The sequence below is a fragment of the Gymnoscopelus braueri genome (genome assembly GCF_963280865.1).
Source record: "Gymnoscopelus braueri genome assembly, chromosome: 3".
Lineage (NCBI taxonomy): Eukaryota > Metazoa > Chordata > Actinopteri > Myctophiformes > Myctophidae > Gymnoscopelus > Gymnoscopelus braueri.
The window spans coordinates 10,574,590-10,592,298 of record NC_137612.1 but is presented as its reverse complement, the minus strand read 5'-3'; the positions used below and the strand labels follow the sequence as shown (position 1 = coordinate 10,592,298).

Here is a 17,709-nt window from a genome sequence, read left to right as displayed (position 1 = left end):
TAAGATAGAGATAATGGATTTATAACAATAGAGTTTGAAGTTGATCGGTCGGACATTTCTCGGGATATGCAGTGGACGGACGGACGGACGGACGGACGGACGGACGGACAGATGGAGGGAACGACGTGCATTTATAGATAGCCTACTTCACATAAAAAAGATTTTCAACATTTCTTTCAAAAATACGTGAAAAGAATTTCAAAAACTCTCAGCCGATCTGCCGATTGGCCGATCGAGCCGATCTACATCGCGATGCGTTGTGAGCTTGTAAATATTTTCTTTAGCTTTTTTTAATTGAGCTTTAAGTGGTTAAACCTATGATCTGAACAGTCATTCTTGTACATTCTCTAAAATTCTAATTTGTGAAATTAAACAGTTCCTCATTTAGCTGGGGAGCCCTTCCATGGGACCCCTTAAGGATCCCCAGGGACCCCCTCACTTTGAGAACCAGAGTCGTACAGAGTTCAAACCCTGTGAGAGATTTCTGCCTTCCTTCTGGAACTCGGTGACATCAGCACCGCAACGCTCCAATGCACATTCTCATCACTGTTCTCTCTCTCGTTGCAATTTCTCTACTTTCATTCCATCTTCTCACTTCATTATTTTCGTTCGTCCCCTGTGCCAGCCGTTGACCCTTTGAAGACCAAACCATTTCATTGGGTGTCTGTCTGTCTGTCCTACTTGCTGATGGACCAGTTGGATGACCTCTAGTGAGGCGTGGAGGTCATGGTGAAAAGCTCATCCGTCCCTCAGTGAACAAACACCCACTGTGGAAGGTCGAGGTTCACTGATTTGCATCGATTTCGCCATCATGTCAGAGATGAATGTCTGGCTTTTTACAGTAGCTAGCCACCATGTGATGATAGATGTATTGTGTTTAGTGAGTGAAGCAGGCAGGTGCAATCTTGCACGTTTTGCTCACACTTTCCAGCTATTACCTCCGACAATCAACTGGATCGACGGAGCACATTGTGCTTCGTCGACCGTGGATTTAGAGTTCCCAGTTCGCCACGAATTATTTCACTCAATTGGATTCCACAGAGTCCAACGTGTCCTTCTCTTGGCTAACGCTTGGCTTTCTCTAAAGCAGGGGTATTCAACTAGAATTAGATTAAGGCAGGGGGGCCACAATTGTCAAATGACTTGAACTCAGGGGGGCCACGAGAAGGTGATGACAGAAATGATCAAAATGTTCACCGTTTGACCGTTTGGCGTGTGCTACAGTATAGGTCCCGATATAGGACACAACAATGGACATAATATGTCCAATATGGTAACTTATTAGGCATTTATTAATACCTAATTTATTATTAGGCAAGTAAAACAGTTGAGCACTTTTTCCACCACTGTCGCAGATTGAGAGACTTGGTCTAACAAAGTGTGTGTGTGTGTGTGTGTGTGTGTGTGTGTGTGTGTGTGTGTGTGTGTGTGTGTGTGTGTGTGTGTGTGTGTGTGTGTGTGTGTGTGTGTGTGTGTGTGTGTGTCTGTGTCTGTGTGCGTGTGCGCGTGTATTTCTCAGCCACCCGGCCGCCCGGCGGTTGTCACACGGACGAGTTCCAGTGTCGGATGGACGGCCTGTGCATCCCGCTGCGCTGGCGCTGCGACGGAGACACGGACTGCATGGACCTGAGCGACGAGAAGAACTGCGAGGGCGTCACGCACATGTGTGACCCGGCCGTCAAGTTTGGCTGCAGGGACTCCGGTGAGGAGGAGGAGGAGACTCAATTAGTTTCATTAACCCAGGGGTCTTCAACAGGGGGTCCGGGACCCCTAGGGGGTCCTCAGAGTTACTACAGGGGGTCCGCCAAATCTTTGTGTGATATGATTTTTTTTTTTACCTTAACCACTTGAACCTTAGCATCCCTTTTCTGACGAGAACTTTAGCCAAAAATAGCCGATCTACAAGCTCACAACGCCTCGCAGCGTTGTGAGCAGCACCTATACCTCTTTTGGCAAAGAGGTATAGGTGTAGAGGGAAAAAAGAGCAGACCAAGTAAACAAAAAAAGTTGAATCTGAAATACAATTTTATACAATATAGAGGGGGTCCCTGCTTCATCTCTCTCTCTCAGCTAGGGGGTCCTTGGCCTGAAAACGTTGAAGACCCCTGCATTAACCCATTTAGACCGGGAAAGAATCTGTGTCATTTTTTTATTTCTTTGGGCTATTCAAAAATAGCAGGTTATACAAGCTCAGAGCTCATTAATTGCTGTTAATAATTTACTCGATTCAATTTATCGATTTTCAATAATAATTAAAAAAAAGATTGGGCTAGTGAAAGTTACATGTATGGTGTGTGTGATATCAAATGTGAGTTTACCATAATCACAGTAATCCTTAATCATATTCCATCATATTAACTCTCTCAGTGCCACGCCCCGAGTTATCCCGAGTTTTTCCTGAATACCCTCAGTGCCAGAACGAGAAATCCAGAGTTTTTACTTTTGACTGTAGTCGCGCTATTCTGTTTATTTTTCATGATCACTTTCGCTTCCTGACTCCTTCAGACTCATTGGGTTCCGGTTTCATGACGCAGATTCCGTTTCCGGTTCTAATTTTTTTCCCGCGGTCATTTTCGGCCAGAATAGGGAAAGTCAAGGTTTTTCACACGGTATAAAAAACGAACGGAGAGGTCCACGTCTACTCTCTTTGGTCTGGGTGACGATCAGTCATCGTAGTCGTGTATCACATCGTAATTTAGCCCGATCAACGATTGTCGAAAATGTCACATCCGGTTAATGACCGGATGTGACGTGAGCCTGTTTGGGAGGGGGCGAGTGAGCCAGCGAGGTCATCAATGTGTCGATTTGCTGCTCTCTACTGGTAGAACTGTATTATGGGTTTAAAAACCCAATCAGATCATTTATTTGAATGAAAAATTACAAAATTAAAAAATAAAAAAACACGCAAATTGCTGGCACTGGGGGAGTACTTTATGAAAATACTCTTGGCAGTGAAAGAGTTAAAGGGATATTGGAGACGAATGAGAGAGACTCCATAGAGCACTGCAGAGGGGGGGGGTGTGTGTGTCTGTGTCCAGCTGATGCTCGTTGACACTCATTAATTTTATATACATCAGGGCAATTATTAGTTTCTGCACTCATTTTTGGTTTTGGACAAGAATTTCCCTTTTGGTCCTAAAAAAAACGCCGCTTATCAATTAATCGATTAATTGATCGATAAGGTTATCAACCATCAATTAATGAATTAATCGATAATTTGCATCCCTTATAGGAGTGTCTGATAAAATATTAATGTCATGAATATCAAATATCTAAATATGACCTCCAACTTGTCTGGGGTGAAACACAAAAGCCAGAGTAGACATCAAAATGACCCCAGAAGTTGTTTTAAAGTGAAATACCCCTTTAAGGGATTGGTTGTTGCTTCCTCTGGCTTTATACAGCGCGCTGCATCAGCAAGGCCTGGGTGTGTGACGGGGACAGCGACTGCGAGGACAACTCGGACGAGGACAACTGCGAGGCGCTGGTCTGCAAGCTGTCCCACCACGTGTGTGCCAACGACTCCACCGTCTGCCTGCCCGCCGAGAAGCTCTGCGACGGAACCAACGACTGCCCCGACGGCTCCGACGAGAAGCTCTGTGGTATGTACAGTATGGTCAAACTACATTACCCACAATTCCTCTTAGACTCTGGACTAGCAACTAGAGCTGTTTCGATTGATTGATTGATTGAATACTTTATTAACAGTTTGCAAAAGGTACAGCCGTATAATGCTAAAAGGATAACGCTAAAGGCCCTGAGGGCTTGTTTCCATTGTGGTCCTATGTATTCAATTCATCATGACATTTAAAGACATACATGTTCATCTAACGTGTTCACAGGTCCAAAAGGACGGACCCAAACCCTTAATTGACCCATTCAATTTGTTCAGAGATCCAATTGGTTCTGACATGTTTTTGATGCCGAAATTTAACCCATGAAATCCAAGATCAAATGTATTCCAAGATATTACAGAACTATTATATGGACCTGACAAACCATCTACCAGTAGATTCCAGCTACAATCTAATCCATAATGGAATCTAGCAGCTACGTAGAAGCTTACAATACGAGACAATGAAATTAATATGCATGTTTTCACACCGATGAAGAAGGAACCCAATGATTGTGCACGTTTGATACCCTGGTGGTTATTAGTTTGATTCACTCTCCCAACTTACTGAACCCAGTCAGTATCAGGGCTGAGTATGGGTCTGAGCAGGGCTGAGTACGGGCTCAGGGCTGAGTACGGGTCATCTCAGGACCCCGAGTCAATAGATTCTGAACCATCCCAGACCAACTGACCACAATAAAACACAGAAGCGAACCTGTACAGGTCTTGGATATGTATGTCATGTAGTTTCGGTTTGGGGTAGACCCATGAAGACCTCCACTAGCAACACCAAGCTAAAGCAGATGTGCGGAGCTATCAGGCCCTGGTTCAGTGCTCGAAAATGTGTGGTTATTTTCCGGGTTTGTTACCTTTTTGTTTTTAGTTTTTTTACTTTAATGCGGTTAATTCGGTTGATTTGGTACCAAAAATGTACTCCATGAAGTGAAGATGTCAGTGTTTTTTTCTTTTTCTTTTTTTGTGATGAGTTTGTGATGGGTGCTCTTCATTTCCCCTGGGTGCTTTAGCCCTAAGGCACCCACAGTGTCGGCGCCCTTGCTCTGGTTGTCCCAGGTTCGATTCCAAGCCAGGCCAGCAATGTGTCGATGCGTGTCTCTGAGTAAGACTCTTGTAGCGCCCCACTGCTCCTGTTACTTAGGATGGGTTAAATGCAGATACCTCATTTCTCTGGTATGCAAATATACAGTGACAAAGGAGTGTGGACTATATTATTATGATATTTTCCAAACTATCCTCAAAACGTGTTCTCTGCGTGTTTTTCTACCTCCGTTTGTGGCAGACCTCTGTTCGCTGGACAACGGCGACTGCAGCCATAACTGCACGGTGGCGCCCGGCGAGGGCGTGATCTGCTCGTGTCCGCTGGGCATGGAGCTGGGCTCCGACAACAAGACCTGTCAGATCCAGAGCTTCTGTGCCAAGCACCTGAAGTGCAGCCAGCGCTGCGAGCAGGACAAGTTCAGCGTCAAGTGTTCCTGCTACGAGGGATGGGAGCTGGAGCTGGACCAGGAGAACTGCAGGAGCACAGGTAACCAACCATGGAGATGAGATGGAGATGAGGTGGAGATGGCATTTCATTTATTTTCATTTCATTTCATTTCATACATGGTAGTATATTACAGTACATACAAATCCTATCAGGATAATAATTCATTTAATTCATTTAATCACCCATGAGCGAAAAGGAGCAGGAAGAAGGATTAATTCGTATTAATACCTGCCCCCTACTCAGTTTAAAAAAAAGGATACTTGATGATAGGCGCATACAACCAGTATTTGCACTAACATGCAAATAATACATGGAGGTAGAGATGAGCTAGAGATGGAGATGGAGATGGAGTTGAGATAGAGATGGTGTTGGAGATACGATAGAGATAGAGATGAAGATGAGATGGTGGTGGAGATGAAATAGAGATGGAGTTGGAGGGGTTATGGTGATAGTGTGTGCATAGATGGGACAGGAAAAGGTCATGAATGTGATGTAAAGACGAGAGCCCAACCGATGACAAGGAATAGTGCCGTTAACTTCAAGTCATGATGCAAAGGTCCCCTTTGGTATGGAAGTACCTTAGGGCCATAGGAAAACATTTATCCAAAGAGACGAGTTAGATCACCCTTCATTTCTGAAATATACACGTTTTTAAAAATGGCCGCCACCATTTACAGCAATACAGCAGAACCAATAGCTTTGCTTCTGTTAAAGCTATAATAATAATATTGGTGTCAAAGTGTAATTTTTTGGGGTCAAGTAATCCAATTCAATAGGTTTCCAGGCAAAAAAAACAATCATTTTCTTATTGCCATTGAAAACAGGGGTAAAATATGCACATTTTATTAGAAAAATATGTTTTAACAGGGTAACTTTCCATTTATTTCCCCTCTAAAACTTTAATTTAGTTTTCCCTTTGGCTTGGAAGTACCTTAGGGCAATAGGAAATAAATTATCCAAAGACACAAACTAGATATGACCTCATTTCTAAAGTATGTGCGTTTAAAAAAATGGCCGCCGCCATTTACAGCAATACAGCATAGCCCATATCTTTGCTTCTGTTAGAGATATAATGATAATATTGGTGTCAAAATGTACATTTCTGGGGCCAAGGAATACAATTAAATAGGTTCCAAGACTAAAAAAACCAATAGTTTTCTCATTACCCTCACAATGGGGGTAAAATATGCACATTTCATCAACAAAATAAGTGACAACAAGGTGACATTAAATGTTTCCCCCTATAAAAAACTTTAAAAAAAAAAGTACAACCTCTTATGCACATGCCATATGCTCTATGTGTGTCTGTCCAATCTAGGAACCCAGTCAAAAAAAAGGAAAAAACAGCACCCTCTTCTGTTTTTTTCCTTTGAATTTGACTCTGGGGGGGACCTCCCAATAGAATGTGGATAACAGGATGGTGGCCATTAGGTCCGCCCTCAGCCCTCCACTTCCGGTCTATGTGTCTTTGTTTACATTCCTAACATTCCTAACTATACACGTTGTATCAGGAGCTCCCGACAGATTTACTGTAGCTGCGGAGCTCTGAATCTGTCTTGAGAGATTAGTGTCTGTCTGACTGTATGTGTATATGTCTGACTGCCATCACCTGAGAGTTACACCTGTTGCTGCCACAAAACATAAATTCTGCACCAGGGACTGCGACAATTTGATTAAATCAGAGATGACAGAAAATCTGAGACACTTTGAGGTTCAATTTGAGGTTTGTATTACTTTCTCTTTGAATACAGAAAAAAATTTATGTTAGCTGTGCCATTAAAGATCAAAAAGTGGACAGAGCAAGAAGAAGACATGAAGAGTCTGTGTGCCCAGTAAAAACACAGTGCATGAATAGTGGTGGCAAGTTCACTGCACAGGCTTTACTCTCATGCTCATCATCATCATCCTCATGTGAACAAACCACACTGTGTTTCTTCTGTGGTGAAGTTGGCAACAGAAAGGAACTAAGGAGGGCTTCCAACCTGGGATTGGATCGAAAAGTGAAATAATGTGCTCAGGTGCTGGGTGACAAGTGTCTGTTAGCTAAACAAGCTGCTGGTGACATTGTGCATGCCTGACTAGGCTCTATAGAAAAGCAGAAACCGCCGTTGTGACACGACAGAAAATAAGGCAACACAGGTCATCGGAGCACATGTCCTCAATGAATTGTTTGAGTCAATCAATTATTATTAAATGTAACACCACCATATTGACATCAGATCTGTGCAACTAGATCGTGGCTGGTCCCTGTTATGTTGTTTGATGATGACCTGGCATGAAAAGCAACACATCTACTGAGGTCTCCATCATCTTCAGAGCAGCTAAAATCCTCCGGGAAGAATATCTTCTGATGAAACAATAATTTACAGGTTCCTTCACAGCCTCCTGATTCAATCCCTCCCCTGCTGCGATTGTTCCTAAAGATGCTTCTGGATGAATAAGGTATTTACCAGCCAGCCCCTGAACCAGAGAAGTGCCAGGTTGATACATCAATTGGGCAGCAAATCATTTACAACTCTGTGAAATGCAGATCCAAGAAATGTGGCAGTAGTGTTAGTTGTCACATAAGAGAAAGGGAAACACCAGCTTCACTGTATCTGGCAATGAATCTGCACCTGCATGCTGGCAGTAAACACCAGGTGGATACCATGCATAAGCGAGGTATGTGTATGTTATATAGTGAAGTTTACTATTACTACTGCTAATTTGGGAAAGCAGCCAGTCCAGCAAGGGGCATTCACACACTGTCTGGGGGCTGGGGGTTGTCTTGGGCATGACGTAGACTAGTACCCCGGATGCGATGTTTTCGTTCAGTTGCATGCTACCAGCGGAATGTTGTGATTGTATAATGCTGAAGTTTACTTGAGTAGAAAGGATTATTTCACAACAGCTGTGTGGTTATTCACAGTCACGATATAACAGTGTGTATCATTGCGAACGCGGAAGGAGGCGCGGCGAAGCCGCGCCTCCGACCAAGTGGAGCTTACTATGTACCCGTGCTCGGGTTGTGTGTGTGTGTGTGTCTCTGTGTGCAGCCGCGCTCTCATTGGCTCGCGCCCCCATGTGACTCACGTGCGTGCACTGCCTGTGTGCAGCCGCCAGAGTGCGCCAGAGTGCAGGAATTTAGACAATGCTCTGATTAAAATGCACAACAGCCTGCAAAACACACACACACACACACACACACACACACACACACACACACACACACACACACACACAGTCAATGTTCTCTCCCCATCACAGTGAAATAACACGGATTATAAGTCCGTAAATACACAATATTTTCGAGCTGCGTTCGCTTCCAGCGTTCGCGCGTCTTACTTGTATGATTGCTTGAAAACATTGAGTACAGTGATCAATCAGTGGGAGCAGATTGGTGTGGTGGTCCCACCTCAGGCAGTTAAGGGTGTCTTCACCAATGGTGGTTTTGACAACATTGACCACAACCCATCATCAACAACAACAAAATCAGCCCTCCACGTGACATGCATTAGCATTCAGTATCATCCTAGTTCCAGCTAAGATGGGGAAGAACCTGTACAATCCTTGCCAGCTTTCTACACAATAATGGATCTGGATGTTTCACTCCAAACTGATGTTCCTGCCCTTAATACAAACAGTCATCCTCAGCCAGCCTCTTGTCCTCTCAGCAACATACTTGAAGAAGGCTCCCAGTGGTTGGAAAGAGTCAGACACCTTGTGGGGAAAGACAACCTTGAGGGTGAAGAATGGATCTCATGGGCTGCATATTATGCAAGCATTGCAGAGCGTTGTTCAGCCCCCCCCCCCCCCCCCCCATCCAGATCATACATACTGCCACTGTTCATAGAGTCTCCTACCAGTCCCATATGGCTTGGCTTGGCATGCAATGAATGTCCTCCTTCAAGCAATCAACTACCTAAATCCAGGTCAGACACCAGTCATGGTAGCTGATCAACCCCTATTCACACTTGCCAAAAGACTTCATTGGAAGTTCCCCCAGACAGAGCTTGGTGAGGACTCATTCCTAGTTACATTGGGGGCAATGCATACAAAGAAGATGCTCTGGAGTGTGTCTGGAGACTGGCTGGATGGATGGCAGTGGATGGACTACAGCCCTTACCAATAGTGGTATTTCAACTAGTGGCAAAGCTCAGTCTTTCATTGGTGTTCTTCACCACATCTGCAGAACCTGGTACATGCATCAGGTGTCTGTAGCTGCTCTGTACTCATGATGAAGGCTTATGAGCGATATTTGGAAAAGGCAACAACTGTAAATGATAAGTGGAGCCCCCTCTTCCTTGTGTCCTTTGATGAATGGCTTAAATTTCAATTATTTCAAGGGACTTGCCAGAACTGGTTATTTGCAAGTGCAAGACTCAAATTACCACGACAACCTCATTGTCATGGTAGTAAGAAAACTATTGGGGATTGGTTTTGCCTTGAAACCTAATTAATTGGATTCATTGACCCAAAAAATTGAGTCTTTGACACAATTTTTACCATTATAGCTTTAACAGAAGTAAATATGGGTTCTGTATTACTTCAAATGGTGGCGGCCATTTTTAAAAACGCATATATTTCAGAAATGAAGAGTGATCTTATTTGTCTCTTTGGATCATTTCTTTCTTAGTGCCCTAAGGTACTTCCATACCAAAGGGAAAAGTAAATCAAAGTTTTAGAGGAGGGGGGGTAAGTTACCCTGTTAAAACATATTTTTCAAATCAAATGTACATATTTTACCCCCCGCTGTCATGGCAATTAGTGAAGACTTGGGTTTGTTGCATTGAAACCTATTTAATTGAATTCCTCAACCCCAAAAATGTACAATTTGACACCAATATTATTACTATAGCTCTAACAGAAGCAAAGATATGGGGTCTGGTATAATAGTGGTTAATTGTCATCAGCCTTTTTTATAAAAATGTCTATATAAAGAAAATGAAGGGTGATCTAACTTGTCTCTTTGGATATTTTTTTTCCTATGGACCTAAGGTACTTCCATGACAAAGGGGACAGTAAATAAAAGTTTTAGAGGGGGGGGGGGGGAGTTACCCTGTTAAAACGTATTTTGTTTAATGAAATGTGCATATTTTACCCCCCGCTGTCATGGTAATTAATGAAGTATTTGTTTTTTTTTGCCTTGAAACCTATTTAATTGGATTCCTCAACCCCAAAAATGTACACTTTGACACCAATATCATTATTATAGCTCTAACAGAAGCAAAGATATGGGGTCTGGTGTAATAGTGGTTCATTGTCGGCGGCCATTTTTTAAAAACGTCTATTAAAAAAAAATTAAGGGTGATCTAACTCGTCTCTTTGGATAATTATTTTCCTATGGCCCTAAGGTACTTCCATACCAAAGGGGACCTTTGCATCATGACTTGAAGTTAAATGTGTCTTAGCACCTCCACTAGAAGAAACTTTTTAAAACTTTGATTTGAATAAAGTTTCTATTTGACAACATTTAACTTATAAGAAAACAAATAAATGCAAAAAAAACAAATAAGCTTTTACCAAATACAATTTTTAAATTAAGCATGACTTTGATTATACAATGAACAAGCAAACACAAATGTAAAATACACATAAATTGAACTTTATGTTACTATACTAAACATTTTCAAAAATAGCCAAGCTCATAATGGCAATTCACAAAGAATGGATAGTGGCCCCTGATAACACCATGAATCTCTTGTAACTATCTGCCCCGGTCTCCAGGTCTGATTCATAGAATATAATGCGACGACGATGTCACAGTGCACACATGCCCATAAAGTTTAGCAATTACACTCGGCCGCAAATTTGCATCTGATTGTAATTATCCATGTGGCAAAGCTTTGCTCCGAGAGACACAGTATAATAAGCAGAACAATGGCAGAGAAAAACAGAAACATGTCATTGTCAGACTCTAAACTTGAATTTGAAGTGTTTTTGAGAATTACGAATTGCTCAATGTTTAGAAAGTTACATAGTTTGTTTTTGTCTTATTTGTGCAGGTTTATTTTATCAGCTGCAAAAGCTGCGCAATCCCTTTGTGAATGTACTCCCTGACAGTATTCATTACTGAGGCCACGGTCACACCTAACTTTGCGTCTGCCTAGTGGCCGTCTTTTTGCAATGGTTTTCAAAGGGTTTTCTGTTGGCATTGCAGAGCTTTCTTGCGTGTTGCGCACACCTCAAGTTTATGCGTTCTCTGCGCCAGAGCGCCTCGAGTAGAGAAAAGGTATTTTTGAAGCAGATAAATGCTTCCCAAGGGAGGAGACATATTTAACTCTCGGCATTAGATGAACACTTGGGATTGTGCTGTGTGTAGATAACAGAGACAACTATGTCATTATAGAGAACATGATAGAGAAAGAGTTGAGAAGCACACACACAGAGAGAGAGGGAGAGAGCGAGAGAGAGAGAGAGGGAGAGGGAGAGGGAGAGGGAGAGGGAGAGAGAGAGACACACACACAGGGGGGGACAGACAGACAGACAGACAGACAGACAGACAGACAGACAGACAGACAGACAGACAGACAGACAGACAGACAGAGTTATGGAGGGAGGGAGGGAGGGAGGGAGGGAGGGAGTCAGACAGACAGACAGACAGACAGACAGACAGACAGACAGACAGACAGACAGACAGACAGACAGACAGACAGACAGACAGACAGACAGACAGACAGAGGTAGAGAGAGACAGACAGACAGACAGACAGACAGACAGACAGACAGACAGACAGACAGACAGACAGACAGACAGACAGACAGACAGACAGACAGACAGACAGACAGACAGACAGACAGACAGACAGACAGACAGACAGACAGAGGTAGAGACAGACAGACAGAATTATGGAAGGAGGGAGACAGAGAGACAGACAGACAGAGTTATGGAAGGAGACAGACAGACAGACAGACAGACAGACAGACAGACAGACAGACAGACAGACAGACAGACAGACAGACAGACAGACAGACAGACAGACAGACAGACAGACAGACAGAGGTAGAGTGAGACAGACAGAGGGTGAAGTGTTGTGGTTCTTGGGGGTTTGGGGAGCAGACAGAGGAAGGTCCTGCCCAGACAGGAAGCTCTGTGGTCAGACCACCTCACTGCTCCTCGTGGGGAAGGAACAGACAGAGCGTTTCTGTCTGTTGATTTCACACATCCAGTATGGAGGATGAGATGGCAAACACTCATAAAGCAGAGAAATAGAGAGAGGTTCAAAAGAGGCTGGAATGAATATTTTACAGAGAGATATGAATATCAAACTTATAAAAAAAAAACATGTTGGAGATGGGGATGTCATTGACAATGAAACAGGCCACAATTAGGAACAACAGAGGTTAGTTATGAGTTACATCATGTACTGTACTGTGCACAGAAAAGTGTAAAATGTGTACACTCTCTGACAAAAAAACCTTGTCAGTTTCCAAACTAAATCTTATTGTTCTGATGCGAATAACAAGATCGATTTAGGCCAAAAGTTCCCTATGTCTTCTTCCTATGTGTCTTTTCTCCGCAAAAGTGTCACAAAAGTTTCACATTATCAGGCGCACATTCCATACGGTACATTCCATACGGTACATTCCATACGGTACATTCCATACGCCCGATAGCTTGAAATGACTCATTTGACGTCAGTGTTTTGTGACGGTAAGAAAAATGTTGCAGCTACTTTTGAAGCTTTTGTGTGATCAAGTAGGCCGTTAATAAAAAATAAAAAAGTTAGAATACGAAGATAAGAGGTTTCTGCCCGACAACGACGATTTATAACGGTGGCCTTCCTCCTCCACTCCCAGGTTGCTCCCACTATAGTGCTGCGTCATCCATCACTCAACGCTGCTGGACACAGATAACTGTCTGACAGACTTACACTGCCATTTAACCCATTCCGGCCGGGAAAGCAGCCACTTTAACCATTATTTGATATACTTTGGCTATTCAAAAATAGCAGATATAGCTTGTAGATCTGCAATTTTTTAAAGCGAACATTTGTTACTTTTCTTCTGGGGGGTCCCTAAAACTAAATATTTTGAGATGGGGGTACGCGGCCAAATACATAGATAATTTAGATCATGTATTTGATGTATATTCAAAGATTTGCAGAAATGTTCATGATTTTTCATCTACAAGCTCATAGCGTGCTATGAGCTGCTATATCTGCTATTTTTTTAATAGCCAAAGAACTTTGGTGTGTGTCGAATGTTCATATTTTAAATGTATTTACTTATTTAATGTTTTAATGTTTTATTGATGCAACAACACGGTTTGTTTGTCCTTCAAGCCAGTGGTTTACTCATTATCGATATTTAAAATTCTCCCCCCCCCTCCAGACGCGTTCAAACCGTTCATCATCTTCTCAAATCGCCACGAGATCCGCCGCATCGACCTGAACAAGGGCGACTACAGCGTGCTGGTGCCCGGCCTGAGGAACACCATCGCCCTGGACTTCCACCTCGCCCAGAACTCCCTCTACTGGACAGACGTGGTCGAGGACAAGATCTACCGCGGGAAGCTGTCTGAGAACGGAGGTGAGAACAATGACCATACTGTTAGGCCCCAAAACACGAAAATGGGTCATTATTTGCTTAATGTCCTCAAAGTCACGCATCCAACAAGCTTTGAACTGAGCAGATTGGACCTTCCGTTCCAGAGATACTGGCCAAAACATCTTGAAAACGGCCACTTTCGCGGATTTACGATAGCTGATTTTTTATTGACTTTTGGCCATTGTCACCCGTCTTTCTTTAATAACACGGGCTAGAAAGGTCGGACGGCGACAAACCAGATACCTGAGTAAAGTTCACTTTGAGCTGCATCCAACACATCCACTGCCATTTACGTCTGCCTTACCGTTAGGCCGCTAGGGGCAGTTGAAATAATTCTTTTGGCGGTAATAATTAGCATAGATTTTGGGCCCGGCCCTAAAACGTCCGGTCGGGTAGGGTCGGGTTCGGGCAGAATTTGACAACTCTAGTCCCAGACTCCCAGCCCCAACGGTCCAAAGGACCCCCCGCTGTTATCGTCCAACCGCTGGCCGAGTGCATTTTCCATTTTAAACGTTTGCTTTAGGACAAACATAAAGGTTCTGCGGCTCATTTACAGTCTAGAGGGGGAGGATTAGTATGTTTGTTGTTGTGCTGCAGTGTTGGAAGCCTGAACTCTGCCTCTGCAGTAGTTTAAGTCCCTGAACTGTTAGTGATTACCAAACTAGCTGATGTTGCCTTCCAGGCAAAGTATGAAAGTATGAAAACAAAACACAGTGCGTAGGCTAACAGTGGAGTGCAGAAGATATATGAGGCAGTGAGTCAGTGGTCCAAAAAAAGTACTCAGATATCGTACTTAAGTTAAGATCAATACCACAATGTAGAAATAAAAGTAAAGGTCCAGAATTCAAAATTTACTTGAGTAAACGTACAAAAGTGTTGGCATATATCTAAATATACTTAAGAACCAAAAGTAAAAAGTACTCATTATGCACAATGTCCCGTTTCACAAGGTATCATTAAGTATAAGATGTATTAAAATCTTTAAAAAATAGCAGATCTACAAGCTCACAAACGCGTCACAATCTTGTAGATCGGCTATTTTTATAGTTAATAATAGGGTTAATCCAAACCTACAAAGTAACTAGTAACCAAAGTGTTCTAATAATTGTAGTGGAGTAAAACAAAGTACAATATTTGACTCTGAGATGTAGTGGAGTAAAAGTTAAAAGTATAACAGAATTGAGAACACTGCAGTTAAGTAAAATGACCTCAAAATTGTACTTCAGTACAGTAATTGAGTAAATGTACTTAGTTACTTTACACCACTGCAGATAATATGAGGCAGTGTAGCTGCTGTTGGAGAGGATGACAGCCATAAACAACACACCAGATACAATAAGTCTGCCTGCTGCCAACACGAAGCAACTAATCAATCAAAGCCCAACAGCTGCCTTAAAAAAAAGGCTAAAGCCATCAATCAGACGCAGTCAGACGAGACTCCCTCTCATTACTGTAACTTACTGAAGTATACTATATACATTTGAAAACTTGAAACAGGACATTCTGCATAATGAGTACTTTCTATTTTTGGTACTTTAAGTACATTTTTATACCAATACTTTTGTACTTTTACTCAAGTACATTTTGAATTTGACTTGTAACAGAGTATTTCTACATTGCAGTATTGATACTTTTAAAGTACAAAAAAAATATTACTTTTTCCACCACTGTGTGTATATGTCACAGGTAAATTGGCATTCCAGGTAAATTGGAAGGGGAGCGCTTGTTTGTACGCGTGGGGCGGGGCTGCGAGGCGGGGCTTTTCGAGACAGGGTTTTTTACGCGAGGCTCGCGAGGAGGAGGAGGAGGCGCGATGCGGGGCTTTGATACGAGGCGGCGCGAGGAGGAGGCGCGAGGAGGAGGCGCGAAGCGGCGCTTTGATACGAGGCAGCGCGAGGAGGAGGAGGAGGAGGCGCGATGCGGGGCTTTGATGCGACGCGGACCGCACGTGATAATAGTTATTGTCCATGACGGAGGAGCGCCGACTCAGCAGAGCTTGAGGCCGAGGCGGCACGCCCTCGCGCCTCCAGGCGCGAGTGCCCGCGCCGACCGGCCGAAGGTCTGCTGAGTCGAATCAGCGCCGTCCGAGTTGTAACCCGATAGGGGGAGAATAGATCTTTTTATGGGTTACTATCATACAGTCTATGGTTAACCAGTGTCCACGACGACACACATGTGTGCGTGTGCGTGTGTGCGCATGCACACACACACACAAGTGCGCACACATGCATGTGCATGTGTGCACACGCACACACGCATGTGCATGCGTGTGGATTCAGTGTGCATTCATTGCCCTCTAGCGTTGGTTCTACAGAATTGCCTGGGGTGAAAACAAGCGCCCCTTTTCAAATTTACCTGGAATGCCAATTTACCTGTAACACATATACATATTAGGGATGCACGATGTCGACACGATATCAGATTAGCGATTATTTATCTTATTGGTCAAATCGATCGATACCTATTTAGAAAGAGAACGTGCACGTCACACCATTGAAAGTAATAGCCGAAAACCACTCAAGATGGCGCCACCTGTCCATTGAACTCAGTGGACGGGACGGTCGCTCGTTCCAAATACCGATACTGGAAACTTGTATTGCAATAAGGTTTAAACCACATTTCTAGCACTAGACTGAATCCTGCTTGGCCAGGGCAGTTAATGTGCATCTATGAGCTTCAGACAGTACTACTTGTCAAACAGTAGGTGTCCTACAATACCAGACACCAGGATCGTCTCAATTGAAGAGTATAGGGAGACCACCTAATTTTTTTTGCAAATATTTGAATATATATATTTTTTAAAGCGAACATTTGTAACTAGAATCTTTGCTTCGGGGGGGGGGGGCCCTGGAATCTCTACACGCTCATGAGCTTGACACAGATGCGTTCCCCACTCTTAATGGGGTTAACACAGCATCTTTCTTCACCATGTGGTTTGACTTTTATGCCTCCAGCTCTGACCAGCTTTGACGTGGTGATCCAGTACGGCCTGGCCACCCCTGAGGGCCTGGCGGTGGACTGGATCGCCGGGAACATCTACTGGGTGGAGAGCAACCTGGACCAGATCGAGGTGGCCAAGCTGGACGGAACCATGAGGACCACGCTGCTCGCCGGAGAGGTGGAGCACCCCAGGGCCATCGCCCTGGACCCCCGCGACGGGTCAGTATAGGACAAACAAACAAACAAACAAACAAACAAACAAACAAACAAACAAGCCCTGCACATATTCTGCCCAGAAGTATAGAATAATATATTGTTACAGTGTGTACTCAAAGGGGAGAGCCATATTGACTAGGCATGTAACGATTCACTCAACTCACGATACGATTCCAATCACGATACTAGCTTCACAATACGATTTTTCACTGTTTTTTTTAAATACAAAATTATTTTCCAGACAAAAAAATTACCGAAAAATCGTATACAAATACAGTATGTTCTTCTCGTTTTTTTTTTTTTTTTTTACAATACTGTGTTTTATCTTATCCTCTTTTCAATACAGTAGCAAGTGACTTTTTTTTTATCAATTCTCTTGCAAAGATCCTGTATTTTCTTCTCGTTTTTTACGCGCTTTTTTTTACCGATCTACAAGCTCACAACGTGTCCATGTATATCGGCTATTTTCACTATTTTAAAATGTTTTTCAAAATAATAAAAACATGCCTAATAAGATTAGGCATAATTCTCAAACCTTTTTTCATAATCGCAGAGCAAGACAGGGCTCCTAGTAGACATGCATAGCATAAGGAAAACCATGCCATGTTTAGACCCCATCTTGTTTTACATCATTTATAAGGATGTGACGATGTTCCCGATTAATCTAATGCTTGGTTAATCTTGCTTAATCCATTAAGACCGGGAACGCATCGGTGTCATTTTTAGATTTCTTTAGCTATTGAAAAATAACAGATATACAAGCTCATAGCGCGGCACCGAGTGCCGCGCTATGAGCTTGTAGATCTGCTATTTTTGAAGAATTTTTGCACACAATTTGTGCAAATCTTTGAAAATATATTAAAAAAAATTGTAACCACTTGTACATTTGTAACTCAAATCTTTGCTTC

General features: G+C 43.0%; 1 protein-coding gene across 1 annotated transcript in view; it reads left to right on the top strand.

The window, feature by feature from the left end:
* Positions 1–17,709, top strand: part of LOC308081788 (low-density lipoprotein receptor-related protein 1-like) — a 285,687-nt gene that overhangs the window by 155,278 nt on the left and 112,700 nt on the right. The window contains exons 22-26 of the mRNA XM_080423412.1: positions 1,520–1,702; positions 3,405–3,602; positions 4,911–5,156; positions 13,430–13,627; positions 16,600–16,804. Of these exons, the coding sequence (XP_080279538.1) occupies positions 1,520–1,702; positions 3,405–3,602; positions 4,911–5,156; positions 13,430–13,627; positions 16,600–16,804 (1,030 nt within the window). The remainder of the gene's footprint in view (positions 1–1,519; positions 1,703–3,404; positions 3,603–4,910; positions 5,157–13,429; positions 13,628–16,599; positions 16,805–17,709) is intronic.